This window comes from Pan troglodytes, chromosome 23, assembly GCF_028858775.2.
Source record: "Pan troglodytes isolate AG18354 chromosome 23, NHGRI_mPanTro3-v2.0_pri, whole genome shotgun sequence".
In the NCBI taxonomy this organism is placed as follows: domain Eukaryota; kingdom Metazoa; phylum Chordata; class Mammalia; order Primates; family Hominidae; genus Pan; species Pan troglodytes.
This window is the reverse complement of record NC_086016.1, coordinates 40181286-40205286: the sequence shown is the minus strand read 5'-3', so window position 1 is coordinate 40205286 and position 24001 is coordinate 40181286. Positions and strand designations below refer to the sequence as shown.

General features: G+C 51.1%; 1 protein-coding gene across 38 annotated transcripts in view; it reads left to right on the top strand.

The window, feature by feature from the left end:
• The first annotated feature begins 4097 nt into the window (after positions 1-4097).
• The window catches only part of PLA2G6 (phospholipase A2 group VI), an 80625-nt gene continuing 60721 nt past the window's right edge, over positions 4098-24001 (top strand). For 9 of the 38 annotated variants that reach the window (XM_063807842.1, XM_063807836.1, XM_063807837.1 and 6 more), the window contains exons 1-2: positions 14631-14716; positions 15642-15724. Coding sequence is in view for 2 of the 38 variants with exons in the window: in XM_009438384.5 (XP_009436659.1) it covers positions 4149-4184 (36 nt within the window). In the remaining 36 variants the exon portion in view is untranslated. Of the gene's footprint in view, positions 4185-14612; positions 14836-15641; positions 15771-24001 lie in introns of those variants that run through there. The other 29 variants (XM_024352924.3, XM_009438382.4, XM_003317229.6 and 26 more) reach the window with 21 other exon arrangements.

Here is a 24001-nt window from a genome sequence, read left to right as displayed (position 1 = left end):
CCTGGCAGAGAAGGACTTAAACTCAGGCTGGTCCGACTCAAGGGCTGCGCTCTCTCCTGCTGCCCTCGCCGGAATGATTTGCTGGGTTTTGTTCTGGAGAGATTCGATATTTCACGTGGGCCACTTCAGAGTCTGACGATAATTAGAGCACATGCCATTTCTCCGCGTGGGCACCCCCGGGTGGGATCCTGGAGGAAGCTTGTGCCCTCCTCCCCTTCTTCCTCCTCTTCCTTTCCCTCTACTTTGTCAATCCTAAGGCAAACTGGGCAGGGCCTGGCAGAGGGTGACTCTCGACCAGGGCCACTTTCTGCAAATACAAGGGTCCTGAGTCTGGGCTGGAGATGTGATTGTTCAGCAGAGAGAAAAAAGGTTTGAGCAAACCCAAACAATCGGGCCGGGCGCAGTGGCTCATGCCTGTAATCCCAGCATGTTGGGAGGCCAAGGTGGATCACTTGAGGCCAGGAGTTCGAGACCAGCCTGGCCAACATGGTGAAACCCTCGTCTCTACTAAAAAATACAACAATTAGCCCAGTGTGGTGGCAGGCGCCTGTAGCCCCAGCTACTCCGGAGGTTAAGGCAGGAGAATCACTTGAACCCAGGAGGCGGAGGTTGCAGTGAGCTGAGATCTCACCACTGCACTCCAGCCTGGGCGACAGAGCAAGACTGTCTCAAAAATAAATAAATAAATAAATAAATCCAAGCAACCCCAGTACCTACTGTTACTGTTTTTGTTTTGAGACGGAGTCTTGCTCTGTCGCCCAGGCTGGAGGGCAGTGGCGCCATCTCGGCTCACTGCAAGCTCCGCCTCCCGGGTTCCCGCCATTCTCCTGCCTCAGCCTCCCGAGTAGCTGGGACTACAGGCGTATTATTGCTTATGAATCACATTTATGTGCCTAAGAGCTGTCATCTCACAAAATTCTATGAAGTATCTGTATCATCCCCACTTTATAGATGAGGAAACCGAGGCTAGGAGGGCTGAAGCCATTTGCTAAGGGCCCTTCCCACCCACATGTGAGTATGAACCTTTCATCTCCACTTCACCAACACTGGGAGTTTTCATTGTCTAAGCTCTGCTAATTTCCTAGGCAAATGACGTTATTGTATTTAAATTTGCATTTCTCTGAATAGGAATGAGCTTGAACACATTCCCATTTGCTTGTTAACCAGTTGGGTTTTTTCTTCTTTTGTTCGTAAGCTTTGCCTATTTTAGAGAATACATTTTTATGTTTGCAAACTGATATTTAGGAACCTGAAACAGTACTGCACATGCTGCATTTTTCCCCAGCCCTCCATCATTTTCCTCTAAAACCTCCCCCCCTCCCCACCCCCAGCAGCTTCAATATACCTGGAGATGTGCCAGCCCTGGTCTGAGTCCTTTTGTGCCAAGCCTGTAAAACCATCGCTGGGGCACTGCTGCTCCGTGCACTTCACTCCTGCATGCCAGCTGCTCTGGCTTCTGGAGAGAAGCCACCATCGCGACCACAACCACCACTGCAACAACAGCTGCGGTCACGACAAGGTCATCTTCTCCAGTCACAGCCAGATCCTCAGAGCTGCCAGGAATCCCTGGAGTACTCGCCTTTCTCCTTCATCCGCAGGCCTTCATCCTCATCTCCATCGAACCTGCTCTCCTGCCACTTCCAGAGGAAGCAGAGGCCATGTGATAGGCACTGCCTTGACCCTCTGCACCTGCCCTTCCCTCTCCCTCCCAGTCCCTTCAGAGGCTGTCCTTTGTCTTGCCCCAAATCTACCTCTCCTCCTTCCAGAATCCCCGTGCCCACACCCCAGTCCCCATCCCCTCCCTCTGAAGCAAATGGCTTCAGCCCTCCTAGCCTCAGTTTCCTCATCTATAAAGTGGGGGTGATACAGATACTTCATAGAATTTTGGGAGATGACAGCTCTTAGGCACATCAACGTGATTCATAAACAATAATAACAGTAGGTACTGGGGTTGTCTGGATTTTTTTTTTTTTTTTTTTTTTACTGAGACAGTTTCGCCCCGTTGCCCAGGCTGGAGTGCAGTGGCAAGATCTCAGCTCACTGTAACCTCTGCCTCCTGGGTTCAAGTGATTCTTCTGCCTCAGCCTTCTAAGTAGTTGGGGCTACAGGCACCTGCCACCACACTGGAGATGGGACTGAAATGTCTCCAAGTGGCTGTCATCTCTAGCAGCCACCCCTGAACCCCACTTTTCACTCCACCCTCACCCTAATACCCACCCTTGTTTTTTCTTCCCTTTATGGGCAAACCTCAAGTCATCCCCACTCATTGCCTCTGGGTTCTCACTGCCTCTCATTCCCAATCCCTCACAGGCTGAGGGCTGCCCTCAAGAAACCTCTGAAGGGACTCTGGCCAGGGTCCCAGTGACCTCTTTGTTACTAAATCCAGGTCCAATTTTAGCCCTAATCTGTCTTGACCTTTGACAGCATGCAATGGTGTTGCAATCTCCCTTCCTTTTAATTTTTTTTCCTCTTTTTTTTTGAAATGGAGTCTTGCTTTGTCATCAAGGGTGGAGTGCAGTGTCACCATCTCGGCTCACTGCAATCTCTGCGTCCTGGGTTCAAGCGATTCTCCTGCCTCAGCCTCCCGAGTAGCTGGAATTATAGGTGCCTGCCGCCACGACCAGCTAATTTTTTTTTTTTTTTTGAGACAGAGTCTCGCTCTGTCACCCAGGCTGGAGTGCAGTGGTGTGATCTTGGCAAGTTCTGCTTCCTGGGTTCACGCCATTCTCTTGCCTCAGCCTCCCAAGTAGCTGGGACTACAGGCCCCCGCCACCACACCCGGCTAATTTTTTGTATTTTTAGTAGAGACGGGGTTTCACCATGTTAGCCAGGATGGTCTCGATCTCCTGACCTCATGATCCACCCGCCTCAGCCTCCCAAAGTGCTGGGATTACAGGCGTGAGCCACTGCACCCGGCATTTTTGTATTTCTAGTAGAGACAGGGTTTCGCCATGTTGGCCAGGCTGGTCTCGAACTCCTGACCTCAGGTGATCCACCCACCTCGGCCTCCCAAAGTGCTGGGATTACAGGCATGAGCTACTGTGCCCGGCCTATTCTTCCCCTCTTTTTGGAAACACTGTTTTCTCCTTGGTGTTTTTGTCTTTGTTTTGAGACAGGGTCTCCCTCCATTGCCCAGGCTGCAGTGCAGTAGTGCCATCATAGCTCACTGTAACCTTGAACTCCTGGGCTCCAGCCATCCTCCCGTCTCAGCCTCCCGAATAGCTGGGGTTACAGGCATGCAGCCACGTGCCTACCTCCCCTTGCCTTCTAAAGCTCGGATTTCCCTCCTATCTTTTCAGCTTTCATCCCTGGCCCTCCATCTTGGCCTCTTAATTCTTAGCGAGGCTCAGAGCTTTAGCCTTTGCCCTCTTTTCTGATTGCTGGGGAAACTTATCCCTACCTCAAGATTTCAGGTGCCACCTGATGTTGAGGACTCCCAGATCTCTATTTTGGGCTCCCAGCTGTCTCTCATGGACCAGATCTGCTTAAGCAACTGCATGGATGACATGGATTTTCCCCTGCCCTTCCCTGGCACGTCTAACTCCACATTGTCTCAGTGGAGCTTAGCGCCACCCTCCCCACCTAATTTCTCCAACAGGTTGATGATGCCACCTCCTCCCCAGTCACCGTGGAGAGAAACCAGGCCATCATGCTCACCTCACCCTCTCCCTCCCTCCCACAGCAAACAAGTCACCAGGCTTCAGTGATCTCATCTCCTTAACTTCTCTCCAGCCTCTCTCTCTCTTCCCTCAGCCATGGCCTCTGTTCAAGCCACAGCACCTGGCTCCAGGACAATTGCAGCAGCCTTCTGCCTGGTCTCCCTGCCTCTAGCCTCCATGCAGAGGATAGAGAGAGCTTTCTAAAACCTAAACTTGGCCAGCCTACTGCTCTGCTCACAACCCTTCCATGGCTCCCCAGTGCTGTCAGGACAAAGTGTAAACTCTTTCCATAAGCCTCCTCGATCTGGCCTCTGCCTGCTTCCACCACCTCCTCTCAGCTGCAGCCACTGTGAACTCTGTCCTCATACCCATCATTCTCTTCTACCGCCTCGTGCTTTCAATCTTGCCAGTCCTTCTTCCTGGAACTCCCTCCCTGGCTTGTGCTTCAGTCCCCAGCTCAGACGCCACTTTGTTCAGCAGGCTTCCCAGATGATCCCCAGGCTGACTCAGGTTCCTGTGTACAAGGTAGGAAACCTACCAGTGTATCCCTCATGATAGCACTTTCCTCTCTGACTCGGTGTTCTGTGTCTTCATGGCTGTCTTCTCTTAACCCACATGCTTTTTGAGGACCAGGATTACAACCTTTCATTTTTGTGTCTCCAGAGCTTTGCCCGGGCCATGGCACATAGCAGAAGCATGATCAATGTTTTTCTTTCTCCTTTTCTTTTTTTTTGAGACACAGTCCTGCACTGTCACCCAGGCTGGAGTGCAGTGTCGTGATCTCGGCTCACTGCAACCTCTGCCTCCTGAGTTCACGCGATTCTCATGCCTCAGCCGCCCAAGTAGCTGGGATGACAGGCGTGCATCGCCATGCCTGGTTAATTTTTTTTTTTTTTGTATTTTTTATTTTAGTAGAGATGGGGTTTCACTCTGTTGGCTAGGCTGGCCTCGAACTCCTGGCCTCAATGATTTGCCTGCCTCAGCTTCCCAAAGTACTGGGATTACAGGCGTGAGCCACCATGCCCTGCCTAGGCCACCGTGCCTACGCTAGGAGCATGATGAATGTTAATGGGATGAATGGAGGAGTTGTCCTTGTTCCACTGGGCCTTGTCCTAGGCTCAAGCAAGAGGGTCAGGCTGTGGCGGGACAGGGAGGAAGGAAGAGAGTATCATTAGTTTCTAAGAACAGGGGTCCCTAACCCCTGGTCTGGGTCGATGGCCTGTTAGGAACTCGGCTGCACGGCAGGAGGTGAGCGGCGGGCGGGTGAGCGAGTGAAGCTTCATCGATATTTACAGCATATTTACAGCCGCTGCCCATTGCTCACTCACATTGCCACCCGAGCTCCACTTTCTCTCAGATCAGCGGCGGCATTAGATTCTCATAGGAGCTCAAACCCTATTGTGACTTCGCATGCGAAGGATCTAGGTTTTGCATTCCTTATGAGAATATGATGATCTGTCTGCCTGATGATCTGTCACTGTCTCCCATCACCCCCAGATGGGACCATCTAGTTACAGGAAAACCAGCTCAGGGCTCCCACTGATTCTACATTGTGATGAGTTGTATAATTATTTCATTATGTATTACAATGTAATAATAATAGAAGTAAAATGCACAATCAATGTAATGGACTTGGATCATTCCCAAACCATCCCCTGGCTCCGTGGAAAAACTGTCTTCCACAAAACCAGTCCCTGGTGCCAAAAAGGTTGGGGACCTCGGTCCTACAATGTCCTTTGGCTCCCTGACAGTGGGGACTGTGTTTATATCACTGATTGCCCTCATGCCCTGCGTAACGCTATGGCAGGGCAGCCAAACACAGGTTGATTCTCTGGAGATCCCTGCAATTCCGTTTCATTACCATTGCATCCTGGGGGCACAGTGATTCAGCCTACTCATGAATGTGTGATTTGCAGTAGAATTTCAGGAGCCCCTGGGACATAAAAGAGGATTATCAGGGCTGGGTGTGGTGGCTCACACCTGTAATACCAGGACTTTGGGAGGCCAAGGCAGGAGGATTGCTTGAGCCCAGGAGTTCAAGACCAGCTGGGGCAACATAGCAAGCCCCATCTCTACAAAAAAAATTTTTTTTAATTAACCAGGTGTGGTGGTGCTCTCCTGTGGTTCCAGCTACTTGGGAGGCTGAGGTGGGAGGATTGCTTGGGCCCAGGAAATGGAGGGTGCAGTGAGCCACGTTTGAGCCACTGCACTCCAGCCTGGGTGACAGAGCAAGACTGTCTCAAAAAAGAAAAAAAAAAAAAAGGTAGGGGCTGGGCACAGTGGCTCACCCCTGTAATCCCAGCACTTTGAGAGGCTGAGGTAAGCAGATAGCTTGAGGTCAGTAGTTCAAGACCAGCCTGGCCAACGTGATGAAACCCCATCTCTACTAAAAATACAAAAATTAGCTGGGCGTGGTAGTGGGTGCCTGTAATTCCAGCTACTCGGGGAGGCAGAGGCAGGAGAATCGCTCGAACCCGGGAAGTGGAGGTTGCAGAGAGCCGAGATCGTGCCACTGTACTCCGGCCTCGGTGATGGAGCAAGACTCTATCTCAAAAAATAAATAAATAAATAAAAAGTATTTTGGGGTGATACACACATTCAGACCATAGAACATGCGATGATATGGAAAAATATATTTGCCTTTATATTCCAGTGCTTTTTCACAATAAACTATTATCTGTATATCTGAGACAAGTTTGTATTAAATTGTGAGCCCCAAGGACAAGAATAGAGATGTCTTTAGTGTCCCCACCATACTAACAGTAAGGCTGGCCAGGCATGGTGGCTCACGCCAGTAATCCCAACACTTTGAAGGCCGAGGTGGGCGGATCATGAGGTCAAGAGATTGAGACCATCCTGGCCAACATGGTGAAACCCCGTCTCTACTAAAAATACAAAAATTAGCCGGGTGTGGTGGCACGCGCCTGTAGTCCCAGCTGCTCAGGAGGCTGAGGCAGGGGAATCTCTTGAACCCGGGAGGCAGAGGTTGCAGTGAGCTGAGATCGCGCCACTGCACTCCAGCCTGGCAACAAAGCGAGACTTTGAGTCAAAAAGAAGAAAAGAAAAGAAAAAGAGTAAGGTCATGCACATAGCAGGTATTTCATAATTAATGGCTGACAAAACAGAAATGAGGACGAGAAGCACAAGAGAAGGGACAAAGGGATTAAGAGCTTGCACACTCTGACCCTCAAGAACTCCACATTAGATTCCCCCATCGTGAGAGGCTTGGCACACACCCTGCATCTTTGCCTGAAATACCCCTGCTCAGCCTCTCCAAATCCTCATGTCCTTCGCCATCCTTCACCATCCCTCACCATCCCTCACCATCCCGCACCATCCCTCTCCATCCCTCTCTATCCCTCTCAATCCCTCACCATCCCTCTCCATCCCTCTCCATGCCTCACCATCCCTCTCCATCCCTCTCCATCCCTCACCATCCCTCACCATCCCTCACCATCCCCCACCATCCCGCTCCATCCCGCTCCATCCCTCTCCATCCCTCTCCATCCCTCACCATCCCCCACCATCCCTCTCCATCCCCCACCATCCCTCTCCATCCCCCACCATCGCTCTCCATCCCCCACCATCGCTCTCCATCCCCCACCGTCCCTCTCCATCCCCCACCGTCCCTCTCCATCCCCCACCATCCCTCACCATCCCTCTCCATCCCTCTCCATCCCCCACCATCCCTCTCCATCCCTCACCATCCCTCTCCATCCTTCTCCATCCCCCACCATCCTTCTCCATCCCTCACTGTCCCTCACCATCCCTCTCCATCCCTCTCCATCCCTCATTATCCCTATCCATTCCTCTCCATTCCTCTCCATCCCTCTCCACCCTTCTCCATCCTTCACCATCCTTCAGGACTCAGGTTTAAGCCAGCTTCCTTGTGAAGCTCCCTGGTTCCCTGTTCCTGAGAACCAGCTTCTCCTCAGCCCACAGTCTCTCCTGCGAACCCCTGAGCTGGGCTGAGATCCCCCCAGAGTAGGGAAATCCTGCCCTTCCTGACCAGGCCTGGCTTTTGCCCTTGGGATGGGAACACACTTGGCTGCTGCCTCACAGCTCAGGGTCACCTCCTGAGGAGCCCACTTCCCTCCTGTGGAGGGCACAAGCCCTGATGTCCCGCTCAGCAAGTCAGAAGCCATGTAATTAGCATAATCATGCACAGCTGCCGTGTGGGCTCCGCACCCTCCCATCACCTCTCCCATGGCAGCAGAAGGATTTTTCCACATTGCTTCAAGGTCCCAACCTTCCAGGGCACCCACTGCTTGTGGGACAAGGTCTGCATCCTTGGCCTGGAACTCAAAACTCTTTCTTTTTTTTTTTCTTTTATATACAATTTTTGAGACGGAGTCTCGCTCTGTTGCCCAGGCTGGAGTGCAGTGGCATGATGTCAGCTCACTGTAACCTCCGCCTCCCGGGAATCGCCTCAGGCGATTCTCGTGCCTCAGCGTCCCAAGTAGAGTAGCTGGGACTACAGGCCCCCGCCACCACGCCCAGCTAATTTTTTGTAGCTTTAGTAGATACGGGAGTTTCACCATGTTGCCCAGCTGGTCACAAACTACTGACCTCAAGTGATCTGCCTGCCTAGCCTCCCAAAGTGTTGGGATTACAGGCGTGAGCCACCGCACCAGCCCTTTTTTTCTTATTTTGAGACAGGGTCTCACTAAGTCACCCAGGCTGGAGTGCAGTGGCGCAATCATAGCTTACTACAACCTCCCTTCCCTTGGGAGGCTGGGGCTCAAGCAATCCTCCTGCCCCAGCCTTCTGAAGTAGCTGGGACTACAGGCATGCACCACCATGCCTGGCTAATTTTTAAAATTTTTGTAGAGATGAGAGTCTCACTATGTTGCCCAGGCTGGTTTTGAACTCCTGGGCTCAAGCGAGCCACCCGTTTTGTGCTCCCAAAGTGCTGGGATTAGGGGGAGACTCTTTCTAGATGGCCTCTGGGGGCTGTTCTCCTGCTCACACACCAGGTTTCAGCAGTGCTCAACCCCTTGCAGGTCCCCAAACAATCCACACAATCTCACGGTATTGACTTTTGCTCACACAGTTCTTTCCACCTAGAATGTTCTCTTTCCTAATCCAGCCAGCAAACTCCTACTTAACCTTTGACATCCAATTTAAGATCAGTGGTGGGTAAATTTTTTTTTCTGTAAAGGGCCAGAGAAAAATATTCCAGGCTTTGTGGGCCATGAGGTATCTGTCATGATTACTCAATTCTCCCACTGCAGAAAGCAGAAACGTGTGTAAACAAATGGCGTGGCTGTGTTCCAATAACGCTTGTTTACAGAAACAGGTGGCAGGCAGGATAGTTTGCCCACTCCTGCTCAAGAATAATCTCACAAAGCTTCCCACAGGAAGGAGTTTGACAATGCCTTCTAGCAATGGCTTACGTATTTTATCGTAACACAAACTTGGACTGTAATGTACCTATAGCTGTGATGATTAAATGGGCTGGTGGTCAGACCATCATCTCTCACCTGGATTTCTTTTTCTTTCTTTCTTTCTTTCTTTCTTTTTTTTTGAGATGGAGTCTCGCTCTGTCACCCAGGCTGGAGTACAGTGGCACTACCTCGGCTCACTGCAGTCTCTGCTTCCCGGGTTCAGGCAATTCTCTGCCTCAGCCTCCCGAGTAGCTGGGATTACACGTGCCCGCCACCATGCCTGGCTAATTTTTGTATTTTTAGTAGAGACGGGGGTTTCACCATCTTGGCCAGGCTGGTCTTGAACTCCTGACCTCGTGATCTGCCTGCTTCAGCCTCCCAAAGTGTTGGGATTATAGGCATGAGCCACCGTGCCCGACCATGGATTTCTACAATAGCCTCCTCACTGGTCTCCCAGCCTCTGCCTTCCCTTACACTCTATTCTCACTGAACAGACATAAGCTATTAAAGTGTAAATTCATTCTGGTCACTCCTCTGCTTAAAAACCTCTCATGGTTCCCTATTGCCCTGATATTGAAAGCCAAAGTCTTAAAATGGTTTCCAGTGTCCTACAAGTTCTACTCCCAATATCCTTTTAACCTCAACGTTATTGCCTACTACACCCCCACTGGCTCTCTACTCCAAAACAAAGCTATAATAGCCTCTTTGTTTTTCCTCTTAAAACAAGCCAGGCGGGCTTCTGCCTCAGGGCCTTTGTTCTTGCTCCATCTGGAACACTCTTTTCCTGGTTGTGCACATAGCTCACTCCTTCGCCTCCATCAGGTCTTTATTTAATTATCTCCCTTCTAACGCTTTTCCTGGCCCGTCTAGTTAAAACTGCGACCCTCCCCGGTCTCTCCTTCCTGTGTTTACTCCCCAGCATTCCTCACCCTCTAACTCACTATATATTCCCCCAACTTTTTGTTTTGTTTTGTTTTGAGGCAGAGTCTCCCTCTGTTGCCCAAGCTGGCGTGCAGTGGCAAGATCTTGGCTCATTGCAACCTCTGCCTTCTGGGTTCAAGCAATTCTCCTGCCTCAGCCTCCCAAGTAGCTGGGATTACAGGTGCCAGCTGTCATGCCCAGCTAATTTTTGTATTTTTAGTAGAGACGGGGTTTCACCATGTTGGCCAGGCTGGTCTTGAACTCCTGACGTCAAGTGATCTGCCCGCCTCGGCCTCCCAAAGTGCTGGGATTACAGGCATGAGCCACCGTGCCCAGCTTCCTCCAACTTTTTAATTATAAAAATGTTCAGGCCAAGAACAGTGGTTCATGCCTATAATCCCAGCACTTTGGGAGGCTGAGGCAGGCAGATTGCTTGAGGCCAGGAGTTCGAGACCAGCCTAGGCAACATGGCGAAAACCAGACTCTACCGAAAAAAAAAAAAAAAGCATAGTGGCCTGAACCTGTAGTCCCAGCTACTCAGGATACTGAGATGGGAGGATCGCTTGAGCCCAGGAGGCAGAGATTGCAGTCAGCCAAGATCACCCCACTGCACTCCAGCCTGGGTGAGAGAGCCAGACCCTGTCTCCAAAAAAAAAAAAAGAAAGAAAAAGTTCAAACACACAGATAATTGGAGGACTAGTGCCAAGGTATTCAAATAGACATGCCCAGATCCCACAGTTAAGGTGCTTTGAATGTAAGATGCTAACATGATGACACCCTCACTCAAAGACGTTAGCAAAACACACTCTCTGTTTCCTTCTCTATCTAGTTTATTCTCCGTCTTTCCCCACCAGGATGTGAGCAGCACAAAGGCAGGGATTTTTGTCCATTTTGTTCAGTGCCTGGGATTACACGTGCACCAAGAACACTGCCTGGCACATAATGAGTGCTCCTAGAGTTTGGAGAGAGAAAAGACAAGACAGGTGCTGATTCTGGTTCTGCCTCTCGTTGACACTGGCAACTGGCACTGCCTCTCATTGGCAACTCTGGGGATAATTTTCCCTTGTGGAACCTCATTCTCTTCATCTACAAAGTGGGATGGCAGTACTATATCACAGGGCTGTTGCAAGGATAAAAAAGTAAGAGGTCAGCTGGGGGTGGTGGCTCACACCTGTAATCCCAGCACTTTGGGAGACTGAGGTGGGTGGATCCCCTGAGGTCAGGAGTTTGAGACCAGCCTGGCCAACTTGGTGAAACCTCGTTTCTATTGGAAATACAAAAATTAGCCAGGCGTGGTAGTGCATGCCTGTAATTCCAGCTACTCGGGAGGCTGAGGCAGGAGAATCAGTTAGAACCTGGGAGGTGGAGGTTGCCGTGAGCCAAGATCGCGCCACTGCGCTCCAGCCTGGGCGACAGAGGGAGACTCTGTCTCCAAAAAAAAAAAAAAAGTAAAAGGTGTAATATTGCACTGTTAGCATGTTAGTTAGATTTCCATCTAGCTCCTTGAAGGAAAGGATTCGTCTAGTCTGACCCTCTGTGCTCTGGGCTCTTAGAGGGCAGATGCCCTCCCTGATGTATGGGAGGAGCCTAGCACAACACCTCAGGAGAAGTTTTTTTGACTTTAACTGCTAGCAGCTCCATCTGCTAGCACTACAGAACACACTCGTGCTTACTTGCCCCATCCCTTTACTTGCTCATTCAATGCTACCTAATAATCCCCTCTATTCCATCTTTTAATTTATCTACTCATTAAATGGTTTCCACCAGAAATACCTACGGAAGGGATACTTAACTTCATCAGGTACTGAGATTCTATTTTGTGAATGTCTTCTGTGGATCTTGGACTGTTTCCAGCAATTGATCCAGCCTCCCTTGGCCTTTTCTGCATTTTATTATTTATTTATTTATTGAGATGGGGTCTTGCTCTGTCGCCTAGGCTGGAGGGCACTGGTGCGATCTCAGCTCACTGCAACCTCCGCCTCCTGGGTTCAAGCGATTTTTCTGCCTCAGCCTCCCCAGTAGCTGGGATTACAGGTGCCTGCCACCACGCCTGACTAATTTTTTTGTATTTTTTTGTAGAGATGGGATTTCACTATGTTGGTCAGAATGGTCTCGAACTCCTGACCTCAGGTAATCCACCCGCCTCAGCCTCCTAAAGTGTTGGGATTATAGGCATGAGCCACCGCACCTGGCCCTTGTCTGCATTTTAGATTCACCTGTGTATCTGCATTTCCAAATGTGCTTTGCAAAATCCTGAATGCAAGGGTGGGTGTTTGTTGAAGAATGGGACACCTCATGTTGCCCCTGTGGGTTTTCTTAGGAAAGACTGCTTGGCAGTGCGTGGAATGCATGGACTTTTGCAAGCTCCTTGATAACCATCGCTCTAACTTTGCTTGTTTGGGGTGTGGAGGCAAGATATTTTCATTGAGAATTCTGAGTCTTTATCCTTTTCTCTCCACTTCAAGCTGAAACTTTTTTTTTTTTTTTTTTTTTGAGACATGGTCTTGCTCTGTCACCCAGGCTGGAGTGCAGGCGATCTTGGCTCACTGCATCCTTGACCCCCCGGCCTCCCCTGCACAGTAGCTGGGACCAAAGCACGCAAGACCACACCTGGATAATTTCTGTATTTTTTTTAAAGACGAGGTTTCTCCATGTTGCACAAGCTGGTCTTGAACTCCTGAGCTCAAGTGATCTGCCCACCTCGGCCTCCCAAAGTGTTGGGATTACAGGCGTGAGCCACTGTGCGCAGTCAAGCTGAAACTCTTAAGCAAATTTTAAATCTTACTTTAAGGAATAATTTCCTCACCTGTAAAATGGGGACACGAGGATATGATGGAAGTGAAGTCACTTTGTAACTGGTAAAGCTCTGTACAGATATTAGTTAAGATGGTTAATTTCATTAACCTGTGAAGATTCTTAACTAAACCTTGCGCAAGTTGCATTGGCTGCCCTGTCTAGGCACTAATATCTTTAGACGGACTGAGGAGGAAACACACTTTTTTTTTTTTTTGAGACAGAGTCTGGCTCTGTCACCCAGGCTGGAGTACAGTGGCGTGATCTTGGCTCACTGCAACCTCTGCCTCCCGGGTTCAAGCAATTCTCCTGCCTCAGCCTCCCGAGCAGCTGGGACTACAGACTATGGCGAGCACACCCAGCTAATTATTTGTATTTTTAGTAGAGATGGGGTTTCACCATGTTGGTCAGGCTGGTCTTAAACTCCTGACCTCAAGCGATCCACCCGCCTCAGCCTCCCAAACTGCTGGGATTATAGGCGTGAGCCACCGCACCCGGCCTACACGCTTCTTTTCACAAGAATGACACCCGCAACTATACTTCCCACGTAAATGGAGAGCAGTCTGGCAGATTCACCTAGACCTAGGGTTGGGTGATTATTAGGGAAAGAAAAGGTCCAACCAAGCCAGTGGGCTGAAGAGAGGACATGACCTGCTCAGTCCGAAGCAGATGTGTGACTAAAGTCTAGTCTCCTGGCTTCTCTGCAAAATACCTCATTATCGGCATTATTAACCCTAACAACTGCCATTTATTGAAATCCCACTATGTGCACGAATGGGGACTAATTTACTTCTAGATATCTCAACAATCTTGTATTACTGTGCCCACTTCCTGGATGATGGGTGTGAGGTTCACAGAGATCATTTGCCCAAGTTCCTACTGAAAGTGCTAAGGTATTTCCTGAGACTGGCTCAGGGTGTGTTGCCAGACAACAATGCACACATTTTTAACACAATACTAAACTTAGTATATTATACTTATGTTAAAAATTTCGGAGCCGGGCGTGGTGGCTCACGCCTGTAATCCCAGCACTTCGGGAGGCTGAGGCGGGCAGATCACTTGAGGTCAGGAGTTCGAGACCAGCCTGGCCAACATGGTGAAACCCCGTCTCTACTAAAAATACAAAAAATTAGCTGGGCGTAGTGGCGGGCGCCTGCAATCTCAGCTACGCGGGAGGTTGACGCAGGAGAATCGCTTGAAGAATCGCTTGAATCCGGGAGGCGGAGGTTGCAGTGAGCGAGATCGTGCCACTGCACTCCAGCCTGGGCGACAGAGCGAGACTTGTCTCAAAGAAAAAAAAAAAAAAAAAAAAAAAAGACATGTGGTAATTCCCCTAGGGAATTTGGCCTTAGTTGTGAAAAATAAAAAAGCTATAATCAATTTCTGTTCTATCGGAAAAAAATGTATTGGATGTTTAGCTGAAATTCAAATGTAACTGAACATCCCGTATTTTTTATATGCTACATCTGGCAACCCTGGCTTGAGGCTACCTGGCAAAAATCAAAACAGGTTCCTCCTTGTTATGCCCTATGCCTCTGTTGCCTTTATTTTTATCTTTACGAGCAATCATTAACAGTAACTTCAGACTCCAGGCTCTGGCCGCTTTAGGAGGCGGAAGGCGGACTAGGGTAGGACTCCTGGCCCTCATCAACATGACTGCCAAGAAGCCGGGCACCTTCTGCCCCGCACAAACATGGCCGCGCCTCGCCGCCGAGGATTGGCTCCCGCCGAAAGCTCGTCCTCCCTTGGCTAAGGGAGCCCCTTCCATTGGGCAGTTAAAAAAAATGGTGGACCCCGCCTCCCTCCGTCCTCGGGGGGGGGGCGGGGGCGGAGCCTAGAGGAGGCCTGGGACAGGGCCACCAGTGATTGGCGGAGAGCGGTGGTCAGGCCATCACGTGGCCCTAGGGCCGTTTGTTTGCGGAAGTAGGAGGAAGTAGAAGTGCTGAGTAAGCCGAGGTGAGTGACCTCGCAGGTGGGCGGGGCCTGGGGTCCGTTCCCCAACCTTCTCCGCGTCCCGGACTCCCAAGTCTCCGCCGGACCCTCCTTTGGGTATTCCTCGTGTCTCCGATTCTGAGGCATGTCCTCCATTAACCCTTATGTGACTCCCTGAGTGCCCCCACCTTCCATCTTTTCATCGCCATGCGTCCCCAATTCCCATCCCGAGACCGCCCGTGTCTCATCTCGAACTTGTGGACCCCAGGGACCCCAGCTTCGACCCTGAGTTTCTCCCCTGAACCCCAGTCTCCTCCGTGTGTCTCCCTCAGTATCCCTAACTTCCCGAGTCAATCCATCTCTTCTCTTTCCCCGACCCTCCGTGCCTCTTTAGGCCCCATTGGCCGTCCTAATTTTCCTTCCTGTGCTCCTCTAAGTGCTCACTTGATTCCCGACTTCACCTCCGTCTCCACCTTTCGTGGTGCCTCTACTCATTTCTCACTCCCTGCTTCTCCTGCCTTTCCTCCCTGCTTTTTTTCCTTGGCTTTCCTCTCTTGCGTGCCTCCAGACCTGCCCCCGACATGCTCCCTCCTTCCCCTCAGCCTGGCCACCCCAGAGTCTCCCACCCCTATTCCTGTGTCCACCTCCTGCTCCCACCGATGACTTGGAAGCTGATGACAGGGAGCATGTGACCCGGGTGATCATGGGACTGGGTCGGGGCAAGCCTGTGGGTGTGGGACAGGGAGGGCACAGGGCAAGGGGACCTGTGGCCGTATTTTTAATGGGCTACCCACATGACCCCAACGAATACCTCCCCCTAGCTTCTGGGTCTTTCCCTCACCTGCCTCTTACCCGCCCAACAGGATGTCAGGCAGGTTTGGTTTGGCAACGTTGAGGCTGCACCCTTGGGCTGAATGCATTGTTTTTGAATGCATTGTTTTTGTTACAGTTTCTGCCTGGAGTTTGGAAGCTGTTTTCTGTCCAAGTCTCAGTTTCCTCATCTGTGACAGGGGAACTGTACCTCCTGCCCTCGTAAGTCTGCCATGAGGTTCAAAATTTGAATGAGAAAATGTAGAAGGTAAAGCTTTATAACCAGTATGGCCCTGTACAAATACATGATTTTACTGTTGGGTCACAGGCAGAATTGAAAGGAATGGAAAGGGAAAGGGATAGAATAAGAAGACAAGGAGAGAAGGATGAGCAGGAGGTCCCTTGTCTTTCAGTGTATCATTTGGCAGTGTTTGTTCATCACCTCTTGTGAGTCAGGCTCTTCTGTATATGTTCTCTTCACCATTCATTCAGTCATCGTTTATCTAACAAATATTTACGGACTGTCTGATGTTCTAGGCTACCCTTGGTGTGGCCAATGATATTCTCACTTCACATGAGAAAAAGAGGGCGCATGAGTTGCTTGAGGTCACACCGATGAGGTTGAAGCTGGAATCTGACACCAGAGCCTGTGTGATTGTCCTGATGTGTAAGGTTTGCTACTGTTTAGGACACTTTTTGTTCCTTCCATGGATTACTTTCTTGTTACATGAGAGACTTCCCAAAAGGGAGTTTCCCTCTTACTCAGCAGAATGACATCACTAAGAGATACAGAAAGGAGAAATTTAAATACTGTGTGTGTGTGTGTGTGTGTGTGTGTGTGTGTGTCTGTCTGTCTGCAGACATCTATTGGGTGTGTGTGCTGGGGGAAGTAGGTAGGCAAGGAGTAAGGGGCCGTAGTGAAGAGTGTGTTACAAACTTCACTTTGTAGAGGGTGGCTCCCTGGGAGAATATGTTCTGTGTCTTTCACAGTGGATTTTGATAGGGTCATGTCTTAAATGCCTCTTCTGGTTTTCGGATGGTGATCTCATCCAGTCTTATTTCTTTAAGTGCCGTCTCTATTCTGTCAGCCCACAAATTTATATCCCCAGTCCAGTCCAGACCTTTCCCTGGAATGACATACTCAAATCTAGTTGCTTACTCAGCACCTCAAACTTAGGCTTTTCAAACTTGAAGTATTTATTTATTGATTTATTTATTTTTTGAGACGGAGTCTCACTCTGTCACCCAGGCTGGAATGCAATGGCATGATCTCGGCTCACTGCAACCTCCACCTCCTGATTCTCCTGCCTCAGCCTCCCAAGTAGCTGGGATTACAAGCATGCGCCATCATGCCCAACTAATTTTTGTATTTTTGTAGAGGTGGGGTTTCACCATGTTGGCCAGGCTGGTCTCGAACTCCTGATCTCAAGTGATCCACCTGCCTTGGCCTCCCAAAGTGGTGGGATTACAGGTGTGAGCCACCGCGCCAGGCCTCAAACTTCGAGTTTAGAATTGAGCTCCTGTTAGTTCTGCCCTCCATCCCTGACCCCACTCTTCACCAAAACATGTCCCTCCCACTCTCTTTCTCATCTTAGGAAATAGGAGTATTATTCATTCAGTTGCTCAGGTCAAAGCTGTGAGATTATCTATGATGCCTCTCTGTTTCTTACCCCACACCCAGCCAGAGTGATCTTGTTAAAATGTTGTTTCTTTGCAGTGGCCTCTCCTCTCATGGCACATGCCTGGCCCCCTGTTGCCTCTCTGATGTCACTGGCTTCCTTGCTTTTCCTGGAACTCGCTAAACATGTTCCAGACCCATGGCCTTTGCACGCGCTCTCTTTGCCTAGATATTCATATGACTTTCATCTCTCTCCATCAGGTATTTATTTAAGATCAATTTCTTGGTGAAGACTTCCCTCCTCACCCAATCTAAAATTTCACTCTCCACCTCAGCACTTCCTATCCCCATTCTCTGGTTTTTCTCCTCAGTAGTTAATTGGCATCTAAAACCTTTGTAAATATTTACCTGTTTATCTTCTTTATTATTAGTAGCTCTGTCTAAAATATAAGTTCCAGGATGTCAGGGATTTTGTGGGGTTTTTTTTGGTTGGTTGGTTGTTTTGGTTTTGAGACAGGGTCTCACTCTGTTGCCCAGGCTGGAGCGCAGTGGTGCGATCTCAGCTCACTGCAGCCTCCGCCTCCTGGGTTTGAGTGATTCTCCCACCTCAGTCTCCCAGGAAGCTGGAATTACAGGTGCACGCCACCACACCCAGCTAATTTTTGTATTTTTTGGTAGAGATGGGGTTTCACTATGTTGGCCAGGCCGGTCTTGAACTCTTGACCTCAAGTGATCCACCCGCCTCGGCCTCCCAAAGTTCTGGGATTACTGGTGTGAGCCACTGCGCCCGGCCTTGTTTTGTTTTAAGACAGGGTCTCACTGTCGCTCAGGCTGGATTGCAGTGGCACAATCACAGCTCACTGCAGCCTCGACCTGCTAGACTTAAGCAATCCCCCCACCTCAGCCACCTTAGTAGCTGGGACTTACAGGCATGAGAGATACCATGCCTGGGTAATTGTTAAGTTTTTGTAGAGGTGAGGTCTCGCTATATTACCCAGGCTGGTCTCAAAGTCCTGAGCTTAAGTGATCCTCCTTCCTTGGCCTCCTAAAGTGCCGGGATTACAGGAGTGAACTGCCGTGCCTGACCAGTCTGTTTTGTTTACGATTGTATCCTCAGCGGTTAGAACAATGCCTGCCACAATCCATCTCAGTAAATATTTGTGGAGTGAGTCATAACATGGGCCACACTGTACCATGCCACCAGCCCAAAGATCTCTTAAAGTCACCCCTGTCTCATGTGCTTGGGAGCTCCAGTGACAGTTTCGGGGCAGTTTGCTTCCAGCTGTGGTCCAGCCAAGCCGAGTGAATGAAAGAGACACTTTTTCCTTTTGTGAAAGGACATTTTGCTCTGGCTCACGTGAGCAGCAGTGCATTTTGAGACGAGGGCCTTGGCTTTTGGAATCTAAGAGCCTGTTGAGCAAGCCTCGCTCAGCCACCTTCTTTCAGCTATTTCCTGAAGGCAGTTTGAGGATTAAGAGCCTGATGCTCTGGATTCCAGCTAATTGGGTTCAGATCCTGGCAAACTGTGTAACCTGTGCCCCAGTTTCCTGTGTAATGTGGAGAGACCTGGACCTTTTCTTACAAGTGTTTGGAGGGTTAAATGTGGCAATTCGGCCGGGCGCAGTGGCTCATGCCTGTAATCCCAGCACTTTGGGAGGTGGAGGTGGGCGGATCACCTGAGGTCAGGAGTTCAAGACCAGCCTGGTTAACATGGTGAAACCCCGTTTCTACTAAAAATACAAAAAATTAGCCAGGTGTGGTGGTGCGCGCCTGTAATCCTAGCTTGTCTGGAGGCTGAGGCAGGAGAATTGCTTGAACCCGGGAGGCAGAGGTTGCAGTGAGCCAAGATCGTGCCGTTGCACTCCAGCTTGGGCAACAAGAGTGAAACTCTGTCTCAAAAAAAAAAAAAAAAAAAAAAAGTGGCAATTTACCTGAAACTGTGGTGAAGCGTCTGGCGCCCTGTGGGTGCTGGGCAGCAGTGGGTGCTGATGGGGTGTGAGGGGATGGGATCAAGCCCTTTCCCACTAACTTAGGAAAGAGGTTGGAGTGAGCTGGGGTCAGAGGGAACATTTGCGGGGACATTTTACCGGGAGGCTGCCTTGGAGGTTCAGAGGCTCAGATGACCCCTGTGTTCATTCAGTGTTTTCTCACCCACGGATTGAGCACCTGCTGTGTGGCCAGCCCTTTGCCTAGTGCTGTTCAAGAGTCAGAGGACACAGGCAGGCAACCCCCCACCACAACCTGCCACCCCATTTCCTCTCTTGGGGCCTTGATTTCTCCACATGCCAAACAGGGAGAATGATTGCACCTTCCTTGTTTCTTTTTTTTTTTTTTTTGAGACAGTCTCACTCTGTCATCCAAGCTTTAGTGCAGTGGCGTGATCTCGGCTCACTGCAGCCTCTGCCTCTCGGATTCAAAGATTCTCCTGCTTCAGCCTCCCAAGTAGCTGTGATTATAGGCACCCATCTTCACGCCAGGCTAATTTTTTTTGTAGTTTTTAGTAGAGATGGGGTTTTTTTCTCACACGTTGGCCAGGCTGGTCTTGAACTTCTGACCTCAGGTGATCTGCCCATCTCACCCTCCCAAAGTGCTGGGATTACAGGTGTGAGCCACCGCGCCCGGCTGCGCCTTCCCTGTTTCTTTGTGAGCTTGGAGGTGGATTAAAAGTGTGAAACCCTTTGCCAACCGTGAGGCATGGTGGCCTTGTGAGAGGACAGAGGCCGGTGTGTGGTGGCATGCTCCCGTGATGGGTGGCACAGACGGAGCTACAGGAAGGAAGTTGGGGCAGCTTGGCACTCTGAGCAGACCCTGAGTTTCCAGCCTGCTCTGTCTTGACTGGGTGGGAGGAGGGTGCTCAGGAGGGTGTCACTGCTGCCAGGTTCTGCTGCCAGGACCATCCAACAGTTGTTCCAATCATGGGACATCCTGTCGTCAGCAGCTGGGGCTCGTGAGGCCTGATTTCCACCTCGGGCAGTTCTGTGTGTGCTCCTGGAATCCCCCACGTGGCCAAGCCTGTGAGGTCTGCTTCCTGGCCTGCTGCCTGTGGGTTCCTGTCACGCACCTCTTGGGCAGCTGTCCGGCTCCTCTGCTCTCGGCTTAGTCAAGAAGGAAGCAGAAGGCTTGGAGTCTTTCCTGCTTGGACTAGGAGTGAGCTCAGCCTAAGTGCCCTGACTATATATAAAGCTGAACTTTCCAGACCGAAGCCTGGGGATGGATCAGTCCGATCACTTAGGGCCGCTCCTGAAGCAGTGCAGGTGCTAGATACAGGTTCTCCCGGTGGAAGAGCGAACCCCTTGTGGGCCATTAGCCACTGGTGGGATTTGAGCACGATATTTCCCTATCCGTTGTGGAGAGGAGCATGGCAGCTCAGAGTGGGTGGGAAAAGTGTGTGGTCCCTGTTATCACCTTCAAGGGAATAAAGTGTGTCCGGGGGCTTCAGAGGTGCTGGCCCCATGGGCTTATAAGTGGTTCATTCATTCATTCTCATTCATTCATTCACCAAACTTATTAAACACCCACTGTGAGTCAGGAACATCATGCCAGGTGCTTAGGGAAACAAATCAAAGCGGGTTGGGTGAGCAGCCCAAGCCAACAGATGCACCCCCATTCTCACATGGTGTGTGTTCCTGTGGGCTGGGCCCTGGGTGGTGTGGGGTGCTGGGGAGAAGAGGAAGGCACACCAGGCTGCAGGGCGGAGGTGCGGGTGTGAATTTTCAGAGGAGATGGCACCTGAGCTGAATCTTCATGGATAAGAAGAGATTTGTTCATTTGTCCTTTGTGGAGCACACATTCAGGTTAAGAAAGTGGGGAGGATGGGCTACGCCGATGGAGCGTATGTGTGGTATCCCCAAGTGCACTGAGACACGAGTTTGACGTGTTCTGGGAAGATCGATGGTGCGGCGTGGCTGGAGTAGAGGTGAGGGATGAGCTGGAGGGGTGAGTTGGGCCAGCTCTCATGGATGCTGGAGTCTGGGCTTTCCCTGGGAGGTCATGGGGCGCCACTGGCCAGGGTCAGCAGGGAGACCTGCAGCTGGATTTGCATCGTACAGTGGGCATGGAGGGGTGTCAGGCTGGGTTGGGAACCGTGCAGGCTGGAAGGGCACTCTGGTGCTCTGAGCATTCAGAGGGGGCAGCTGGGCCTTGAAGGATGAGCAGGGGCTCCAGCAGGAACTGGAGAGCGCATTCCAGGGAGGACGCAAGTGCAGGCCCCTTTCACTACAGAAAAGCAGTTTTCACACAGACCTTCCAAAGGGGAGGAGAGGGGACTGCCTGGGCCTGGCAGCTGCGGCAGGTAGCAACCATCAGAGGGCAGGGACCGCTCCTCCTGTGCCTGAGACCTGCCCAGGGTCCTTCAGGGAATTCGTAGCTGAGGAGGAACCAGATTTTTAGGACTGAGTTCTCCCTCACCACCCGCTCTGAGCCACCCTCTTGGTCCCTTGTCCTCTACTGCACTTCTTCCGGGGCTTGGCTCCTCGTCATAAGAGGAGCTTCCCTGGGCATGGCTAGGGGCGTGACTGACATAGCAGCCACTGGACAAGTGGCTCCGGGTGACCTGTGTTCACGTTGATCACAGCACTAACCACGGCCCGTCCTCTCGGCACCTTCCCCTCTCGAGCCGTCCAGTCCCAGTGAAAATGCTCACCGTTCATGGGTGGGCTGAGCAAGCCCCTGATCTCTGCCTTCCTCCGTGTTCTGATCTGCTTCATCTGCTGTGAAGGCCTCTCGCCATTTCCCCCGCTGGCAAACTCCTGTTCTTCCTGGAAAGTTCAGCTAAAAAGTCATCCCCTTTAGGGGTCCTTCCCCCAGGGGACCGTGCACTTGGCGAGACAGGAACTGGTCTTGGGTCTCTCTGTTGACTGTTTTATGAACCCAGGTAGTCACTTCCAGGGAACTCATCAGAGATGCTACCATTGGCTCCGATCTCCCTCTGTTCCCACTCGAGGTTTTTTGTTTCTTCGTTTGTTTTTCTTTCTTTCTTTCTTTTTTTTTGAGACAGAGTCTCGCTCTCGCCCAGGCTGGAGTGCAGTGACATGATCTCGGCTCACTGCAAGCTCCGCCTCCCGGGTTCACGCCATTCTCCTGCCTCAGCCTCCCGAATAGCTGGGACTACAGGCACCCGCCACCACGCCCAGCTAATTTTTTTTGTATTTTTAGTAGAGACGGGGTTTCACCGTGTTAGCCAGGATGGTCTCAATCTCCTGACTTCGTGATCCGCCCGCCTTAACCTCCCAAAGTGCTGGGATTACAGGCGTGAGCCACTGCGCCCAGCCCGTTTGTTTTTGTTTTTTGGTGGACATCAACTTTAATTTGCCCTTTGTTTTGTTTTGTTTTTGAGGCAGGGTCTTGCTGTGTCTCCCAGGCTGGAGTGCAGTAGTGCAGTCTTGGCTCACTGCAGTCTCGACCTCAGGAGGATCAAGCAATCCTCTTGCCTTAGCCTCCCGAGTAGCTGGGACCACAGGCGCACACCACCATGCCCAGCTAATTTTATTTTATATTTTGTAGAGACAGGGTTTTGCCATGTTCCCCAGGCTGGTCTCAAATTCCTGGGCTCAAGTAATCCGTCTGCCTCAGCCTCCCAAAATGCTGGAATTACAGGCACGAGCCACTGTGCCCGGCCTTAATTTGCCCTTTGAACATGTACAATTCAAGGCCTCTCTGGGCCTCAGTTTCTTGATCTCTGAGATGGGAAGATGGGATAATAATACTTGTTCCTCCCGTCCTTCAGCTCCTCCAGGGGAGCCTCACACCAGCACACTCTCTGTCAGTCTTCCCTCAGTGAACCCAGCAGGCAAGCTTGGTTTTGACAGGGGATGGGTGAGCAGAGATAAGGAAAACGGCCAGAAATATCTGGCTTCCCTCAAGGGGGGCACCAAAATTGGTACCTGGAAATTGCCTGGCTTGGACAGGCAGAATTGTCACTGTCAACCCCCACCACCAAAGGTCTTGGGTCTTTGTCTTTCTGCTTGTGGTGTTTGAGAGAGCTGCTTGATACAGCCGAGGTGCGGTCTGTGTCAGGTGACCTGGGCATCCTGGGGGTGCAGGGAGAAGCCCAGGTAAGGAGGAGGAGGGGCCGGTCATCAGTGGGGAAAAGTGATTGTCTACCCCACGGGAAGGTCAAGGGTAGGACGCTGTGAGAAGCCAGGGGGAGAGATGAAGTGAGGCATGATGCGGGGGGCCCTCATCCACCATCCCCCTCTTGCAGCTGTGCTGGGAAGAGCCTGGGCTCCAGGGTCCAAGGTGGCAGGGACAGAAGGAAGCACGTGTGAGCACTTTCTCCCTGCTGGCCCGCCTTCCTGGTTGGCAATGCCGTGAGTGTTCCAGGATGTGGCCCCGTGGCTGTCATTTCCTTTCTTCCACCTAGTGATAACAATGGCCACTGTTTGTGCGCCCACAGTCGGCCTGTGTCCCAGACACCTTCCCTCCATTGCGTCATCTCGTCCTCCTGCCAACCCTGAAGGCTGGATGCCAGCCAAGCCTGTCGTTTCTGTGGCCATGCTGTCGTGGGTGTGTGGGGGGCATCCCCTAGCCCCAGGCTCTGGTGGGGGGTACACAGGCTGGGCCATTGACGAAGGGGTGTGTGGAATCTTTCTTTGATTTCACTGCACCCCTGGTGACTTTCTCCCTCAATCTGAGGCTCATGGGTGCTGGATGCTCTTGACTCTCTGCCCTCCCTGGGAGCACCCCTCCACGTCCCTGCGGGCCCGTCCTCGGGGGAGCCTCTCTGCGCTCTTCCAGGCCAGGCCTGAGTCCCACAGGTCCCCATCTTCCCGGCTGCAGCCCCCAGAGGCTCAGCCTATACTGCTACTTCCTTTGAAAACTATAATCGCTTTACATAGCATCTGGAAAATAGGGAAAAGGAAAAAACAAAAGCCCATAAACCC